Source organism: Sinocyclocheilus grahami, unplaced genomic scaffold (assembly GCF_001515645.1).
Source record: "Sinocyclocheilus grahami isolate Dianchi unplaced genomic scaffold, SAMN03320097.WGS_v1.1 scaffold439.1, whole genome shotgun sequence".
In the NCBI taxonomy this organism is placed as follows: Eukaryota; Metazoa; Chordata; class Actinopteri; order Cypriniformes; family Cyprinidae; genus Sinocyclocheilus; species Sinocyclocheilus grahami.
The window spans coordinates 562,884-582,796 of NW_015505618.1; the positions used below are offsets into that span (position 1 = coordinate 562,884).

The 19,913-nt window shown below is 34.2% G+C and overlaps 1 protein-coding gene across 1 annotated transcript in view; it reads left to right on the forward strand.

Annotated features, from left to right (window-relative positions):
- The window catches only part of LOC107551991 (follistatin-related protein 1-like), a 42,225-nt gene extending 23,323 nt beyond the window's left edge, over positions 1 to 18,902 (forward strand). The window contains exons 3-10 of the mRNA XM_016233800.1: positions 6,256 to 6,360; positions 8,149 to 8,278; positions 9,460 to 9,492; positions 11,026 to 11,156; positions 14,315 to 14,452; positions 15,380 to 15,635; positions 15,851 to 15,939; positions 17,855 to 18,902. Coding sequence (XP_016089286.1) covers positions 6,256 to 6,360; positions 8,149 to 8,278; positions 9,460 to 9,492; positions 11,026 to 11,156; positions 14,315 to 14,452; positions 15,380 to 15,635; positions 15,851 to 15,939; positions 17,855 to 17,896 — 924 coding nt within the window. The 3' untranslated portion in view covers positions 17,897 to 18,902. The remainder of the gene's footprint in view (positions 1 to 6,255; positions 6,361 to 8,148; positions 8,279 to 9,459; positions 9,493 to 11,025; positions 11,157 to 14,314; positions 14,453 to 15,379; positions 15,636 to 15,850; positions 15,940 to 17,854) is intronic.
- The last annotated feature ends 1,011 nt before the right edge of the window (positions 18,903 to 19,913 follow it).

Genomic DNA, 19,913 nt, shown 5'->3' on the forward strand with positions numbered 1-19,913 from the left:
TGAAGACCAATTCTACACCATTGAATTATAGGGAAACAGAGAGTCATTCATTGATTTCATATTTTTATATGAATGTGAACTGATTTGCATTTTAACTCTCACTATGGCACCGTGACCTCTGCCTACACTGTCATTTGTCATATAGCACTGCATTAGTGTATGTGCTAGCTATATTAAATGTGATCCAGTTGAGCGGAAGGTCACATTTCTTTGTGGTCATGATTCGTGAGTCAGACACAACCGCACATTCCTCGACTCTTCTGCACCAGGAATGTTTGCTCTCTGTCTTTCCCCTCTCCTCTCTCCTTGGCAATCACAGCGGCCCCTCGGTCTGCCAGAACAGCCCTCTGGATATACAACAGCAACACTGTTCAGATGTGCTTAGAGGAAAAGACTCTTTTCCCACTCAACTACTCATGTGTAATCACTATTTTAACCACAACTCCTGAGCACCTGAGGCTGATTGCATTTATGCTGCAAAAAAACTTTAAATCCGTATTTTGTTTTTCTTTTTTGTTTTCCAGTAAAAATACATTAACATCCCTAAAAAAGGATGAATTATTTTAGGGTTTCCCTAAATTATTTAAAAAAATGAATTATTGACATAAATCTAATACAGTTTAATAAGGTTTAGACTTAAAGGGGTCATATGATGCGATTTCAAGTTTTCCTTTCTCTTTGGAGTGTTACAAGCTGATTGTGCATAGATAAGATCCCTGAAGTTACAAAAAACCAAAGAGATATTCTTTATCAAAGTTAAGACTCTGCCACGCCCCCCTAAAACGGCTCGTTCTAACACGCCCCCACATATCTACCTCACTATGTGGAAATATTAGCATAATGCCGCTCAAATGTTCACGCAAAGAAAGAAGGCGTGGTTTCAGTAACTGCAGTTAGTGTTGAAGCAGCATGTCAGGGAGACGCTGTGTGTTTCTAGGCGAAAGCAAAAGCACTTTATTTGGCCTTCTGAAAGTAGATGCATTTAGGAATCTTTAAGATTACTTACAACAGAACAGCAATGCATTTTATGGACGACCGTTTCGTGAACCTAGGAGAGGAGGTAATTCTGACTTTGCTATGACAATCTGGCGCTTCTGAATCAGCTACTGTTTTGTTATTAGTTTAAGTATTTGCTGTTGACTGTTCAAATGTGGAGTTTTGCGTATCGTGTGTGTGTGTGCATGCGTGCGTGCGAACGTGTGTGTGTGTGACAGAGAGTGAGATCACAGTGGAGTCAGCTGTCTTAACCGTGGCTTGTGTACTGCAAACACATACCAGCTTCATCACTGTGTCTGTCACGCGACTCTGTTCCCCTTTCGTGCTCTGTCTTTACATTTATTTTGAAAGATGAAGCTCGCGATTATGGTAAGGGGCGTTACATTTCCGACGAGTGCTTGCGGTGTTCGGCCAATCACAATGCACTGGGTCAGCTGGCCAATCAGAGCAGACTGCGCTTGTCGGAAGGAGGGACTTTGTAGAAAACAAAGCGTTTGAGAGAGGCGGGGCATAGAGGACCTACAATAATGTACAGTATTTGAAAAATAATGTGTTTTTTGAACGTTAAAGCTTGTCAACATATTCTGTTACACCAAATACACAAAATAATGATCTTTAAAAAAGCATCATATGACCCCTTTAAAAGGTTTTTTTTAAGTCTTTCATGCTCACCAAGGCTGCATTTATTTGATCAAAAATACAGCAAAAACAGCAATATTGTGAAATATTATAAAGATTTTAAATATTTTCTATTTGAGTATATTTTAAAATATAATTTATGTATTATAATGCAAAGTTTAATTTTCAGCATTATTACTCCAGTCTTCAGTGTCACATGATCCTTCAGAAATCATTCTAACATACTGATTTGCTGCTCAAAAACATTTTTTTATTATCAATGTTGAAAACATTTGCACTGCCTAACATTATAAATGTCTTTACTGTCACTTTTGATTAATTTAATGCATCCTTGCTCAATTTCTTTTGAAAAAATGAAAAATAAAATCACTCTTACTGATCCCAAAATTTGAATGGTAGTGTATTTTCTCTGAAAAGTCTTCTTAGCTTACACCATTTTAGATATTTTTATTGCATGGAAAACAATACTTTTTTTTGTGCAATGTGTACGCATGATTATATTTGCAAAAGCAAATATACTATCAATAAAGGAAACAACTTTCAGAAAGACCGAGATATCATAAATTGGAGAACAATCATCAGAGACAGTGTAACAGCATCATGCTTGCAATGTTATTTTGGAGGTCATAGTTCAGCTGCAGGCATCTTGTACCGCATCTCTCATTGACTCTCTCCTACAGTACATTGTATTGCTCTTTTCAAGCCCTCCTGCCTGGTTGTCATGGAAACATATCTGCTTTTTGATTTGATTTAGCTAAAGCATGCTACAACGTTCATTCGTTTAAATGTCAGCATGGCTTCCCTGTAGAGAAGGAGATTCATTTATGCACGAGGCTCGGTTTTGTTCTCTCTCCTTTAATGTACCTCTGTTACCGCTGGTCCGCAATAGTATCTACCTCTATTGCCGGGACAAAATTCTCTCAAATGAATGTCCCATAAACTTTTAATATGCCAGCGCTGTGTCTGAAAGTCCTCTGATGACCTCATATGGAGCAGATTGTGATTAGAAATGATTGTTGATCTGTTTTAGACTCCCTCTGACCGTATTCCTCTGAAACTGCCGACATGAATGTAGAAAATCTCCCCTGGAAAGTTTGCTTACATTGTATGACTCATGCATGAGCTGGAAGGGGGAAGGGTCCGTCCATGTGTGTGTGTAAGTGTGTAAGTGTGTGTTTTGGAGTTAGTCAGAGTGGAACCAGCAATCACAGTTCATGGGAAAGGAAAGAACAGGCAAGATTTCAGATGTGACGACACCCTTCTTGAACACACACACACATACACACACACAGACTTCATTTGATTATAGTTGGACGCAAGGGAGGTTTTGGAAAGCAGGAAGGGTATTTCAGGAAACTCCTAAATCGTTACTCCAGGCACAACTTGGCAGCACGTGATTGGCTAGCACTGTATTCACATGACTTTGCTGTGCTGTGGAGACTGGGGTCCTGTAGCTGGGAACACAAAGAAAAAAGGCAGAGAATTTGAGGCAGATTCAGTGACCTTGCACATAAATCAAACATTTCAGAGGTATGACCGGAGAGAAAGTTCAGTAGGACAAAAGAGTGTAAAGAGAAAGAGAACAATGTGAAAACACCAAAGGTGTCTAATCTAGTTATAGAACTCCAGTGTCTGTTTTAAACATGCACTTGAACACTTTCTGTGGCGTTTATACAGGATGCGTTCTTCCATTTCGTAGTGTTTTAATATGCTGTGTATCAAGTTAAACATTGTAGAAACATGTTGAAATCCGTGCTCCATTTCATTGTGTTCAGTGTAGTTAAACGAAAGAACGCTTCCTGTGCGAACGGCCCATTAATTGTGCTGTAATCAACAAACCTAATATATGAGCTCCATCTGCTGGTTGAAGAGTGTAAATCACTTTTAATAGCCTTTTTGTTCAGTAATGTTTTATGGATAATGATGATTTAACCCTAAAATGCTTCGAGAACCGTTTAAAAGTTTTGGGGTTGGTAAGATTTTTGAAAGTTTTTTATATATAGTAAAATGGTAATATTGTGAAATATTGCAATTTAAAAGAACTTTTATATTTTATTTTAAAATGTAATTTATTCCTTCCTATCAGAGAAAAGCTGAATTCAGCAACATTACTCTTCAGTGTCACATGATCCTTCAGAAATCATTCTAATATGCTGATTTGCTGCTCAAGAAACCGTTAATTGTTATCATAAGTGTTGAAGACGGCTGCTTAATATTTTTGTGGAAATTGCGATACATTTTTCAGCTTTCTTTGATGAATAGAAAGCTTAAAAGTATAGCATTGATTTGAAATAAAAATATTTTGTAACATAAACGTCTTTTGATGCTGTCACTTTTTATCTTAAATTCTTTCGAAATACATAAATAAATTATGTTTGTATCAACACTCACATTTGTAGTATAATTTAGTCCATTTGTTAATGTTGGCATATTAAACATCATGTTTATGTTCAAATGTATATATATTGTAATAATGTTTTAGATTTGTATGTTCTTATTTATATAAGAAATTAAATAGCAGTTTAAATAGCAACAAAAACTAGTTTTCATTTAGCAGATATTAGTACATAATATAAATGATCGTTAAAATGTATTTATTTACTGTTATAAATGGTTTAAAAAGGTAGGTATTATGTATTTATTAGCAGTGTTGGGAAGGTTACTTTGGATAAGTTAAATAAGTTACCTTATTAGAAGTTTAACTATTTTAATTACTTTAGTAAAGTAATGTAACTGATTACATTTGATTACTTTTCTAAAATTAAATTTCTAAAGACATTTCTAAATTAATCATTTTCAAACATTTAGGGCAGGCAGAGTTAACCTTAAAGTAGTACTCAACTCTGATTACTGTCAGACTTTCAAAATCCTTCATCACTTGAATTAAAGAGTATTATTAAAGATTATAATAATTTAATTTTAAAGCACAGCCTCCACAAAATCAGACTTTAGTGCCTCTTTTTAGTTTAAGATCGTTCTGAGGTTAAATACAGATTTAAAATCATAACAAGTTATAGTTTAATAGCTACAATACTGTTTTTGAAATCAAATCTTTGCATAGCTATGACAGAAAACATTGGTGTCTCATATTTTAAAGCAGTCAATGCAATTTGGGAAAGAGTTTAAAAGTTTTGGGGTTGGTAAGATTTTTGAAAGTTTTTTATATATAGTAAAATGGTAATATTGTGAAATATTGCAATTTAAAAGAACTTTTATATTTTATTTTAAAATGTAATTTATTCCTTCCTATCAGAGAAAAGCTGAATTCAGCAACATTACTCTTCAGTGTCACATGATCCTTCAGAAATAATTCTAATATGCTGATTTGCTGCTCAAGAATGGTTTCATGGTTTAAAAAGGTAGGTATTATGTATTTATTAGCAGTGTTGGGAAGGTTACTTTGGATAAGTTAAATAAGTTACCTTATTAGAAGTTTAACTATTTTAATTACTTTAGTAAAGTAATGTAACTGATTACATTTGATTACTTTTCTAAAATTAAATTTCTAAAGACATTTCTAAATTAATCATTTTCAAACATTTAGGGCAGGCAGAGTTAACCTTAAAGTAGTACTCAACTCTGATTACTGTCAGACTTTCAAAATCCTTCATCACTTGAATTAAAGAGTATTATTAAAGATTATAATAATTTAATTTTAAAGCACAGCCTCCACAAAATCAGACTTTAGTGCCTCTTTTTAGTTTAAGATCGTTCTGAGGTTAAATACAGATTTAAAATCATAACAAGTTATAGTTTAATAGCTACAATACTGTTTTTGAAATCAAATCTTTGCATAGCTATGACAGAAAACATTGGTGTCTCATATTTTAAAGCAGTCAATGCAATTTGGGAAAGAAATCAATCATATCGGTGTGTGAAAATATTCCGATTTAAACCCCCTTTGTAATCATTGGCATTTTCAGAAGTAACTGTAACTTAATTACATATTTTTTTCTCAGTAACTGTAACAGATTACGGTTACATTTATTTCGTAATTAAATTACGTAACGCCGTTACATGTTTATTAGATATGCATTTGCACCTTGTGGGACACACATTTGTTCTAGCATGAGAGGTTGCTGTTCCAAATCTGTAGTTGTCCTAGTTTTGAAGGAGAACCGCTAGTTGTCAGGGAAACTGGTGGCAGGAGGCTCTCTCAGGAGTGTTTGGAGTGGAGAGAGTTCGGTCATTTTCGGAGATAGTTATCAATCTTCTGTCCCCAGACACCGACAAACACTGTGTGTGAGAGAGAAACAGCAAGTGTAAGTGTGTTTGCCTATGTTTGTGGTGAAAGTGAATTTGTGGTCCTATACCTGTGCTAGTTTCTGTTTCGAGAGCTTTTTAGTTTAGTGGCTGGTTTCATGAGATAGCAAACCACAAAACATCTTTTACAAAGAAAAAGTGAATGTTATGCATACTAAATATAGAGATGCAAGTTCGCGTTTGTATATTATTATGATTAGGTGTTAACTGCACATTAAAAAATATTAAAGTTAGCCGCAGTCGTCCTCTGGTGTTGAGAACCTGTATGTGCACAAACTTATTTTATTTCTGCCCAGTACCTAATTAGAGTTTGCAGCTGTGTGATTTATTGATGGTGTTTATTTCTGTGTGTTTCAGCAGGAGGCTCAGAGCAAATCAAAGGTGTGTGCTAATGTGTTCTGTGGTGCTGGGAGAGAGTGTGCCGTGAATGAGAAAGGAGAGCCCAGCTGTCTGTGCATTGAGGTAAGGCCTCTTTTCAAAGAAATTCATGAAAACCTTCTGGAAGAAATATGCAGGCTTTTGACTAGTGAACTTCCTTGACTTTTATTCCTTTGGATGACTGGATGAGGAATTTTAAACATTTCAGAGCGACTGCAGTCAATGCACTTACTACGAAGCAATTTCCAGCTGATGAAATATTTAAAGCTGAGTAAATCTAGAAAAAAAAGGTATATTGATGCTGGAAATTTGAATGGCTTTCAGTAAGTTCCGTGTCGGGACTTTCTAGGGTTTTGAAATTCTCTGACATTTTTGGTCTTCTATGACTGGGGTAACACTGAATTGTGAAAAGAAGTGCATTTTAGCCTACTTCTAAAAACAGATATACTCATTGTGGAAATAAAATCATTTAAAAAAAATATATATACTTAAGTACAAACTGAATGTAACATTTACAGACATTTAATTGCATGTTATTTGCAAATAAATGAAATCTATATTAAATGCAACTAGCTGAACTTAAGAGTGCTTTTTAGCATACTTAATAGGTCATACATACATCTGTATATGTAATTTCATAATTGCTTGAATTTGCTTCTATTCTATGACTCTGAAATATGGTTAAAGTGTACTAAACTAAAATAAATAATTTTATGCTATTTCTGTTGAAACTTGTATGTCATGTATTGAAATATATTTTTATTACACATTTTTAATTATGAAATTGCAGTTTAGTATGCATTATGCTTTCATTATAGAATACCCTTATAATGTATTATAAATACGGACTTCATAGAAAGTGTTACCGTAAAACTTTTAATTTGACATTATTCCAAAGTGCACTTAAATGTTTTAGGAAACATTCATGAAAGTGTGCTCTCTTTAAGACTTATCTTTCATTAATAATATCTGCTCTTACAGTTTTCTTTAATATACTGTACTTTTAAGATTTTCATGTACACTACAAGTGCACTTCTTTCACCATCAATAAATCCTCACCATTAGAAACTTTTCCCTTTCCTGATGTTTTTCCACCGTCATAGCAAATATTAAGTTGATCTGCGTTGCTGATGCATTATTATTAGGCTTATTGTTAGAGTAGTTCTGAACAATGTCCTGAACAAAGTGTCAAACAGTTTCATATAATAACAGTAGTGTGTGTGGGATTGGGGTCATGTGTGATATATATACAGTGGGGAAAAAAAGTATTTAGTCAGCCACCAATTGTGCAAGTTCTCCCACTTAAAAAGATGAGAGAGGCCTGTAATTTTCATCATAGGTATACCTCAACTATGAGAGACAAAATGAGAAAAAAAATCCAGAAAATCACATTGTAGGATTTTTAAAGAATTTATTTGCAAATTATAGTGGAAAATAAGTATTTGGTCAATAACAAAATTTCATCTCAATACTTTGTTATAATATACCCTTTGTTGGCAATGACAGAGGTCAAACATTTTCTGTAAGTCTTCACAAGGTTTTCACACACGGTTGCTGGTATTTTGGCCCGTCGTGTGTCTACTCCGTTCAGCAGATTATACAGCAAAAATATTCCATATAACACACAGACATTCAGCCTATTGTCCCGCCACCAGCCGGCCCCATGCTTTCATATTATTACAGGCTTAATGTGGGCTTCCAGCCAGAGGCGTGAGAAACATTTAACTACAGCCACCGTGTAACATTCAGTCGTCATCCTTTTAATGTATATATAAATTTTTCTTGCTTGCAAGGTTCAGATTTTGATGTGGCAGTTAATAGGAAATAGTTTAAATTGTTGTGTTGTTAACAGTATGTTGTGTTCTCCTGCAGCAATGCAAGCCTCATAAGCGCTCAGTGTGTGGCAGTAATGGAAAAACATACCGTAACCACTGCGAGCTGCACCGTGACGCCTGCCTTACTGGACTCAAGATCCAAGTAGCCCATGACGGACACTGCAAAGGTGTGTGGAGACTAACATGCAGGAAAACAGGAATGAACTGCAGGCATGCAAGCTAATATAGACTGGAAATTCCTTTCTGCTTCCTGTGGAAATTATTAAATGTGCATTGATTTTGCAAGAACTTGCTAAGATAGCAAAGATAGCCAAGATAGAAATATTATTCTTAGCTTAAGAACTAAGCTAAGATTTGTGAGTGCCTCAAGTCTGATCATAACTTGTTATCATTACATTATAATAAAGATACAATATAATCTTTAGAAAACAATTAATCCGCAGGGTGTTTGCAGTGGTAATTAATATCTCTGGAGAAATTTTAGTTACCAGTTGTTAAACATGCATGCACAAATATCATCACTTAGCAAACAAAACTCACCAGCAGTGAGCATTATTTTAGTTAAAAAGTGTAACTATGAAAAAAAGGACTACAAAAACATCACAAAATAAACCAATTAGAACAAAAATGCACTATGATTTAACCTAAGAACCAACATAGTACTATGGATATCACAAGATTATAGTTGTAAAAAATAAATGCCCTCAAAAATAAATGCTCATGGTTTCGAAGCGAGCTTGTGGAAAATGTTCACATCCTTATCATTCATTGGTGTAAATGCATTCATGTAAATATCAATTGTAATTGGCAATAATGGTTTTCTTTTTTCATAATGGTCATATATACACACTACTGTTCAAAAGTTTGAGCACATTAAGATTTTTTTATGTTTTTGAAAGTAGTATCTTATGCTCAGCAAGACTGTATTTATTTGTTCAAAAATACAATAAAACTGCAATATTGTAAAATATTACAATTTAAAATAACTGATTGAATATGTTTTAAAATGTAATTTATTTCTGATGCAAAGCTGACATTTCAGCATGATTTCTTACTACTGTACTCGTCAGTCGACCTCTTAGACTTACTGCCATCTCAGCAGAGAGCGTTGGACGTTGGACATACGGTGAAATCCAGGTCTCATTCTGATATCATGTTATTCTGACCCTTATATTCTTGCATTACGACATGTTTGAAGTGACGCTGTAACCTCTTATCTATATTTGATGCAAGCAGCTGCTCAAGCAGCTGATAACCAAGGGAAGATTCAGCTATAACTGCATGCAGATTGTTCAGCGGTGAGGCATCGCTCCACTCACAGTTATCTTGTTTATCTTGTCTCCTACAGAGAAGAAGCAGGAGAAAGCCGCGGCCAGCCCAGGTGAGTTGTATTATGATCGCGGGCTCAGAGCCAAGACTCTACTTATCTGCCTGCTGCACAGATTACCATTAATTACCAACTTATTATGAGCTCGTAGATACTGAGAGCAGACATAACCTCTCTGGCATGGCTACAGTGGAATTACTTGTGCACTGTTTAGATGTAGAAAATGTATTTAACCTCTTAGGATCCAGTTTTTACTATTTAGTCTTTGCCGTTGTTATGAAAATGAAGACACTGTTAATTTCACCAACCAATTTTAACTAATTTTGTTTAACATGCTTTTTGTAACAATTGATGGATGAAATATTGAAACAAATGTTTATTAAGATCTTTACATGGTGTATTTTTGTATGCACACTAGTATACATGTATGTCATAGCAGTGCTTACACTTCATAGGTGTTTAAAACAAACATGTTCTTTAGCATTTTGCCTCAGAAAATGTAACTTCCATTTAAATAGTTAATTTACTAACCAGAATTCAAACACAAAATTACAGAATGATTTGTTTATATAATTTGGTAACACTTTAAAATAAGGTTTGATTAGTTAATGTTAGTTAATCCATAAAATAACTTTAACTATTAATGAACAATACATTTGTTACAGTATCTATTGATCTTAGTTAACATAAGTTTATACAAATACAGCTGTCTATTGTTTGCTTATATGTGTTAGCTCAGGCCCATTAAGATAATATTAACAGATTTGACTTTTGATTTAAATAATGTATAAGTGTTGAAATTAACAAATTAAGATTAGTAAATGCTTTTAAAATATTTTAATTATTAATTAATGTTAAATAATCTAGTTAGCAGATGGAACCTTACTGTAAAGTGTTTTTTATTCCTGATTTATTCCACATTTTGTGTAAATGCTGTTCTCAACTTTACACATACTAATTTTTCGCATTAACATTTTTATATTCTATAATACATTACTTGTATTTTATCTTATATTTTACATTTTTATATAAAAACATTTTGGGGGGTATCTTAAAATACAAAAAAAGGAGAGTATCATATATGTGAAATGTAAGTCACTTAAAGACAGCATGGAACAAATTTATACTATGCTCTGTAAACTTGCTATGGTTTTCCTGAGATATTTATGTAATAAAGTATTTTAAATTACAAATAAATATTTACAAAACAACATTACAGGATTACAAAATAATATACCTACACTTAAAAAAAGTCTATAAGTTTTTTTCTTACAGTTTACTTTTTTTCTTAAAATAGTTTTAATTAAAATATCAGACATTTATGAAATCAGACATGATATCACACATTTTAATACCCAAGGATAGGAAGTTGGCATCGCCAAACTCCCAAACATTTCGAAGAAGTCCTCTTCAAGATGTGCGAGTGGATCTCATTAATCAAACGTTCTCTGGTGAGGACAGAAATTAGTTGCTGGATCCTAAGAGGATAAACTAAATCTGACACATCCATTAACATGACTGATATGTATTTCTTTCTATTATCCTCTTGTCTGGTGGCGTGTGTGTGTGTGTGTGTGATGTCTGAAGTTGTGTGTTATGTTGCTGACCGTAATGAGCTGCGCAGACGTGTGATCGACTGGCTGCAGACCGAGGTTGTTCCAGATGGCTGGTTCACTAAGGGCTCCAACTTCACTGATATCCTCCTCAAGTATTTCAAGGTGTGTGCAGTCATTTACAACATTAAACCAGCAATAATTTGTATAGAGAAGCATTTTAAGTCACAACCCACAGGCAACAACATTTTCATGCACTGGTCAGTTTTGAGATTTTGGGCTATTTGTGTCTTATAATGTGTTGTTTCAGAGTTGAGAAAACATGAAAAATACATTTCAATCATGACAACTCTCTGAATATTTTAGCATGGTGATAGATATGACAATGTTAATGTATTTGGTCTTGGCGGAACAGATCTGCTACGCTGCTGCTGAATTGCTGCTGCTGTTGGTTATTGCTGTAGTTGTAGTGCTGTGAGTATTTAAGACATACTGCTGCTGCACAAATAGCATATAAAATAACCTGTAGCAGATCCAGAAGTGGAGCTGGGGAAGGTGAAGGGTTTCAGAGAACTCTGAAAGCATGCTGCAGGAATCTCAAGTGAATGCTAGCCATCCATACAAATGCAAGGCAGTAAGTTCATTGGCTGCATATGCAGTATGAACCAATCAGCTTGTGCCAAGTCGTTTAACTCTCTGAATATCATCAGTTACGTTAACACCCGTCAGAATGCGCCATCTAGAGTTTCATGACTGAACTATATATATTTAAGTGTTTATTATATGTATCTATTTTTATCTGAAGAGTTCAGTTACAATGCATAACTTCAAAGGTCGTTTTCACTTCAGTAGCACTTAAACCAAACTTTATTATTATTATAATTTTTTTTTTCAGTTTTTTTAATATTCTGAATTTTTTTTACGAGGGGGTTTGTTCATGTATTATTCACCTGACATTAACATTTTATTCCTAAAAACATGGTGCATATGTATTTATTTTCTTGCTGTTTTGAATCTGGCTTTCAAGTGATCTTGAACATTATGCAAATTAGTGCATATTTAATTAGACAGTTAGATTACTTATTTGCATATTTATGCCATTTCATTACAAAAAAAATGTCTGCAATTCTTAATGTAATCAATCAACTAGTGAAGTATGCTTGTGTTTATTAGTTATTTTTTTACCCAATTTTTACCCTATTCATCTGGGTGTCTTGGCTAGACATTTCAAAAATGTTCTCAAAATAACATATAAAGCCCAACAATATGCAGAATTATTAACATCATAACAGAAGCAGAACATGATATGTGAACATTTTGGTTTCCAAATGTCTATAAATGTACAAACACAAATGTTTGATGACTGACTGAAGCATATTCAGTGTATTTCAGTGAAAGAAATGACATTTTTTGCAGCATAAAAGCAGCCATTTGCTTTGGTCCCTTCATCGTCGGGGCTTTGTGTATATTACCCTCCAGCAGGCAATCTCTGCGCCCTCCTGCCGCTCTTCAAATTGCCTTCAGGACGTGCCACATCATTTCTCTGACAGGCGTGTATAAATACACCTAAAACGACTTCTGTTTGCATAGAAGCAGTTCAGGCAGTCATGCTTTTTTGATGTTTCAATATTAGCTCACCTTTGCACTCAGAGAGCTGAAGAACAAGCCTGTACAGCTGTCAGCACAATCCATACATCTGACTGAACACTATCACCAAACCAATAATCCATATGCTTATCAAATCAGCTTTATCTGTTAGACATCTTTCTCTAAAATAACTAAAGGGACAGTTCACCCAGAAATTAATTTCTGTTATTATCTGTATGACTTTCTTTCTTTTGTGGAACACAAAAATATATATATATATTTTTCCATACAGTGGAAGTCAGTGGGGTCAAATGTTGATTTGGACCCCACTGACTTTAATTGTATAGACAAAAAGAGCAGAAACATTACACAAAATATCATCTTTTGTCTTCCACAGAAGAAAGCATTTTTTCAGGTTTGTAACAACATGAGGGTGAATAAATCATGACAGAATTGTCATTTTTAGGTGAACTATTCCTCCAGTTGGTGGAAGTTTGACTCAATCATAAACATGTCCTTTACCTCTTGTTTATTGGTGAACATGTCAAAATCAGCTGTACCAGGCAAACTGTTGACAAACTGCTGAGATAAGATTAAACTGACAGCACGATGTGTAAGTTTCAAAGTAGCTGATGTCTGTGGTCACATGATCACTGGTCTATGTGTCTGTATAACCTGAAAACTTTTCTATGGCTGTTTTAGGTGTCAGTGCATGTTTATCACTATAGATCTTTTTTACAAAATGGGATGACATGTTTCCACAGTTATTAACATTGGAAATATATATGTTTCAAACACAACGACTGTGGGACTGATGGCAAATTTGACATCTTTCTCTCTTCTGACAAGTGCAATCGATCTCTCGATGTATTTCCTCTTTTATAAAGTCATAGAAACACTGCCATTGATTTATTTTTTTTTTGCTATTGGAGCAAACGTGAACACAATATTATTTGTTGTAGTTTCCATTCCCCACTATAGAAGTTTCCCCAAATATGATGACTTTTTTTCTTTTGAGAGCCCCGGAAATGTGAAAAGGGTCCATATGTGACCCTGGACCACAAAACCAGTCATAAGGGTCAAGTTTTCGAAATTGAATTCATCTGAAAGCTGAATAAATAGGCTTTCCATTTTCTGTTAGGATAGGACAATATTTGGCCGAGATACAACTATTTGAAAATCTGGAATCTGAGGGTGCAAAAAAATCTAAATACTGAGAAAATCACCTTTAAAGTTATCCAAATGAAGTTCTTAGCAATGCATATTACTAATTACGTTTTAATATATTTACAGTAGGAAATTTACAAAATATCTTCACGGAACATGATCTTTACTTAATATCCTAATGATTGTTGGCATAAAAGGAAAATCTATAATTTTGACCCATACAATGTATTTTTGGCTATTGCTACAAATATACCCCAGCGACTTAAGACTGGTTTTGTGCTCCGGGGTCACATATATTGTAGCACACAATTTGGCTTCTTCTCTCATCTAGACCTGCTGCCATACACACATTTGCAGATGACTCAATAGATGATCAGATCATCAGACACATCAGTTATCAGAGCAAACGGCACAGAGAGCAGATGACCTCAGCGCTCAGAGTCCCAATTGCATTTCAGTCTCATTTCCTTTTCCTCTCTTCAAATAATATACATATGATAACCCCACTGAAACTGCTACCTGACTGAAACTGAAGTGTGCAAAAATGATTTTTTTTTTGTCTCTTATAGAATTCTGATAACGGAGACTCTCAGCTGGATTCTGCAGAGCTGCTCAAGTTCATTCAGCACAATGAAACAGCGGTTCAGATGAACTCTTACGCTGAAGAAGAGAACAACCGCTTGCTCAGGTTAAAACACACACACACAGTCACATAATCACACATGCGCATATGTACACAACCGTTCAAAAACATGGGGTCAGTAAAAATTTTATTAAAAAAAATTTTTTTACAAACATTTTACTTGAAATAAATGTTGTTCATTTTGAACGTTCTCTTCATCAAATAAAATCAATCAATAAAATAAAAATATTAAAAATGTGTCCACAAAAATATTAACCTGCATAACTGTGATAATAGTAAGAAATGTTTTTGAGCAGCAAATCAGCATATTAGAATGATTTCTGAAGGATCATGTGACACTTAAGACTGGAGTAATGATGCTGAAAATTCAGCTTAAGCAGGAATAAATTACATTTTTAAATATATTAAAATAGAAAAGTAAAAATAATATTTCACCATAATACTGATTTTAGTCAGTTGATCAAATAAATGCAGTTTTACTGACCTCAAACTTTTGAACAGTAGTTTACAAAATGCAGTCTGTTGTGACATATATAAAAATAAACTAAAGTTAAATAGAGATATTAAAAACAACAACTTATAGAAATGACAAAAACAAAACTACTAAAACCAATTCAAAATATACTATAATAATATATAAACAATACAAAAAAATAATCCTGCTCAGAACATAACCTCTGTGTGTCACAGGATATAAAAAGAATATACTAGTGAAGAATATAAAGATCAGAAGAAAGATATATGACATTTATTCTGTTGACAGTAAACTATAGCATTCATAGCAGCATTGCTGTGTCATATCAGATCAGAATCAAAAGCAGATGTCCTGATTTGACTTGCCATGACAGTTGAGAACCACACTCTTCAGTCATATTCATTTACCCCAGTTTCTCCTGGATGGTTGTAGCAGCATAGTCATTCCACAGTAATTTCCTGTTTTGTATTTGGGAATCTGGGACACAGGCATACAGTTTTTTGGTTGCAGACACAGCCATGCAATGCAAGCCTTTCAAATGGTGATTTTCAGACAGCTTCTGCTGATTTCAGCTTAGTTTATATAGTGTTGGTAATCAAGATAAAATTTTTGGAGCCTCATTTTGAAAATCATTGTGGTAACATGGTTTGTGTTATCACAGAGTGTGCTCTGGAAGATGAGACCTATGAGGATGGAGCCGAGACACAGGTGGAGTGCAACCGCTGCGTCTGCGCATGTGGAAACTGGGTCTGCACTGCCATGACTTGTGATGGTGAGTTGAAATCACCAAATTCATGATAGAAAAGGAGAGCGTGGGGTAAGCTGTGCCAGTTTGCTCTCTAGTCAAAGCAAAAGAAGACTGGGACCTAATTATATTTCATGAAGCATCAATAATACAGGCCATAGAAATATGACTTGTAACCCCCGCATGAGAAGTACTGATTCCATTGTATAATAAACTGATAATGAGACCGACTCGCTCAACAGAGAAAACCCCAGTTATCGACACTGATGGGGATCAGGAGATGACTGAAGAGGAATGGACCCGCCGTGTGGCTGAACTCAACAAGCATCAGGTCAGCTGACTGAATTCATTCACAGCAAATTAATCAATAATGTCAATATCTATACTTGAATGTCCTGTCTAATAAAGGCTAAAAATGCCATAAATAAATAAATACAAGAATATTTCATTCAGCACTGGAAAAAAATAAAAAATAAAACACACACTACCAAAAAAACCTAAGAAATTAATATTTACATCTATTCAGCAGTGATTAATTAAATTGATTCAAAGTGGCAAAGACATTTGTAATGTTCCAAAAGAGTTCTGTTTCAAATCAATTATGTTCTTTTATCATTTCTATTCATATTTTAAACTTACTGACCCCAAACTTTTGAACAGAAGTGTAATTTAATCAAATTAAAAAAAAAAAAAAAATTGTGAGTGAAAAATTGTGTTTTATGGTCGGTGGCATAATGTGGTTACTGAATTAATATATTTCTGCAGTCATAAAATTTGTTATATATTTCAGCCCAGCTATTTGAAACTCTGTTTGATCACATTCTAGGGTTACAATTATGCATAAAAACCCTTATACAACACTGATAGTAATGCTGAGATAAAATGCAAAAAAAATACAGCCATCAACATGTTTAAAAATTGTTACTTTATTGTATCATATATCATAAAATAATTATATTAGTGCTACCAGTATTACAACATCAGTATTGTAACTTATTTGTAACATTTGAACTTTTAATTTAGTGCAACATTTTGTGATTGCAACATTTTAGTGCATTTTTCACTAACAACTGCAATTGGATTTTTTTGTATACCTAAATTCACTGTTATCCCACCGGTCACAATTGTGACCATCAACATGTTTACTGATTCTATAAAAAAATTAAAAAAAAATTGTGAGTGAAAAATTGTGTTTTATGGTCGGTGGCATAATGTGGTTACTGAATTAATATATTTCTGCAGTCATAAAATTTGTTATATATTTCAGCCCAGCTATTTGAAACTCAGTTTGATCACATTCTAGGGTTACAATTATGCATAAAAACCCTTATACAACACTGATAGTAATGCTGAGATAAAATGCAAAAAAAATACAGCCATCAACATGTTTAAAAATTGTTACTTTATTGTATCATATATCATAAAATAATTATATTAGTGCTACCAGTATTACAACATCAGTATTGTAACTTATTTGTAACATTTTAACTTTTAATTTAGTGCAACATTTTGTGATTGCAACATTTTAGTGCATTTTTCACTAACAACTGCAATTGGATTTTTTTGTATACCTAAATTCACTGTTATCCCACCGGTCACAATTGTGACCATCAACATGTTTACTGATTCTATGACCACACTCAACAAATTTCAATAATTGTGAATTCATATATTTATACTAGACACCTTAAAGATAATGTGGACCAAAAATCTTTGTCATATCTTTATGCCAAAATACTTTACTAGCCTTTTTTTTGGGACCTTTGATGCAGTTATCATCTTCTTATTGTGCAGAGGAAATAAACTGCTCTAGTCATGTGACAATTTGCACTAACCGTGTGAAACTGAAAATATTTTAAACATCAAGTAAGCTAAGTTTCTCTGTGTGGTGCTGCCTGTGTTTAATCTTCGAAACTGGTCACTTGTGGGCTTCCATTTTAAAGGGGTCATATGATGCGATTTCAATTTTCCCTTTCTCTTTGCTCTTTGAAGTGTTACAAGCTCTTGGTGCATAAAGAAGATCTGTAAAGTTGCAAAGACTAAAGTCTCAAATCCAAAGAGATATTCTTTATAAAAGTTAAGTCAACCACGCCCTCCTAAAACGGCTCAAACTGCAGGTGGTGACCTTCCTCGTGGGCTGTTACATGTCATTTTACTAACTGCGTTTTGATTTTCAGAGTGAAATATAAGCTGATGCAGTCAGTTTGATTGCCTGAGGCAGACTTATAACCTTTTCCCTCCTTCAGGAGACTGTGGAGAAGATGAAGACCAGCACAAAGGAGGTCTAAAACAGGACCAAGACACGAGGAGGGAGATGACGTGGACGAATTCCTCTCCTACTGATCACAGTCAGGATTCCTGATATTATGTACTGTTAATGGAAGAATCACACCGTTTTCTATAGATAGGTTATTACTTTTATTGGTATCCATACCGCATCTATTCTCTGGTTAATGTGTTTTATGTTACGGTTTGCTTTTCTACGTATTTCATTAGCTTTGTTTGTTCTTTTGTGTCTTTGAGTGCTGTAAATTGTTTGATTGTGTCACTCCAAACAGGTCTCAGCACTTTATAATGGGGGCCCTTCCCTTGTTTTATTCACTATTGTTTGATTTTATGTATCATTCTTTATACCATTTATTTGTTTGTCTATCTACAGTTATATGTGGACATATGTTTTTGTTTTTTTTGATTGAGACAATGGCAATAGAAGAAGAAAAAAGAATCGGAAAGTGTTCGAGAGTGATGCTGAGAGAGCAAAACAACACGGGTTCATCCATCAAACTGTGATTTTAGAGCTTCAGAACGAGAGATATCCTTCAGTCAGATGGTAGATACTCGTGCTAGTAGGAGCTTGATGGATATAAATGCAAACTAAATGAAGCTAATCATGGCCGCTCTCTCTTTCACTCTCATCTTGAAGGCAGTCATAGTCTTGAGACCTTTCGTAAAGGTGCTAATGTTAGTATTCCTCTGTTTGCTGCTTTGCTCTCTTGCTTTAGATGGTAGATAACGCTCGGTAGGATATACAACACTAGAAGCAGAGACAGCATGGCTCAGTGGAGAGAGCAGGCAATACCTTTGAATTTAATATCATTTTGGGAAAACAAACCGACCATGTTATTATTACTTGACAAACATGCTTTTTCTGCCATTAGCGACTTGGATTAGAGTTGATCACCTCCATTATTAGAAAACTGCTGCACAGATGCATTGGCTACGCTTGAGCTTGTATTTATATTAGTTGCTAGAGGCAGTTCATGCTGAAACTCTCACGCTGTGCTCAGTCCCACCAAGAAATGAACTAACAAGCCAGATTTATAAGAAATAAATCAGTTGGGACTGAGTACAGATGGAGTGATCTGAAACCAAAGCCTGATGTTTAGGATGTTTAAATTGTTGTACGAAAACCTCCAGGTGTAGCACTACTCTGGACCCAGCAACTACTTTATACCTTTTACGTAAAATAACTGTCAGAATAAGGATTAGATTCGCTATTGCCTCTATAGTGTAGTTGCATTCTTACCCACTCTAGAGAATTTGTGTGTATGTGTGCAAAATGCACTTGTGTGTGTGTTAGATCGTTTAATTTCCACTATATTCCACTAACAGTACGGATCCTTTGTGGTAATGAGTGCCTTATATACACAAACAGTGTGCCATGGATAAAGTGGCTTCTTCTGTAGGTATACACCACCTAATATAGGACACAGTGCACATGAATTTTCCAGTATTATGGTAGACAACTAGCAATTGCCTTTTATATGTCTGAATGATTGTCTTATTCAATGGGGCAGAATTAAAACATTTTATTGTAAAAACTCTTGTTCTGTTTTATTCATATTTACTTCTCTGATTATTATTTGAAATGTAATTTGTGCTAATAATAATGTAATAATAAAAATAAAAGGTACGACCCTTTGATATCTTAAGCCTCACAAAAATGTATTATGATCTATTGTGTGGATTTTTTATTTTTATGTTCCTTTTGGAAATAAATGGTATCCTACATAACTGTTTTGAATGTGGCTTACATATTTCCCTCAATTCACAAGTGGCTGTAAGATTTTGTTGCGTGAAAGACATACTATTGCACAGAAAAGCATTGTTTACAGGTTTTCATAATGTTTTAATGTCTGTGTTAATCCATTTATTTCTTTCCAATTTATAATTTCTAGTCAGTTTTTACAGATTTTTACACCGGTAATTAGATTCAGTGGTCAATAAAATGCCATTAAATCACTGCTGATTGAAACTTTGCATCACTTCAACGTTTTAATTAGTGTATAGTTTTCTGTTTTCTGT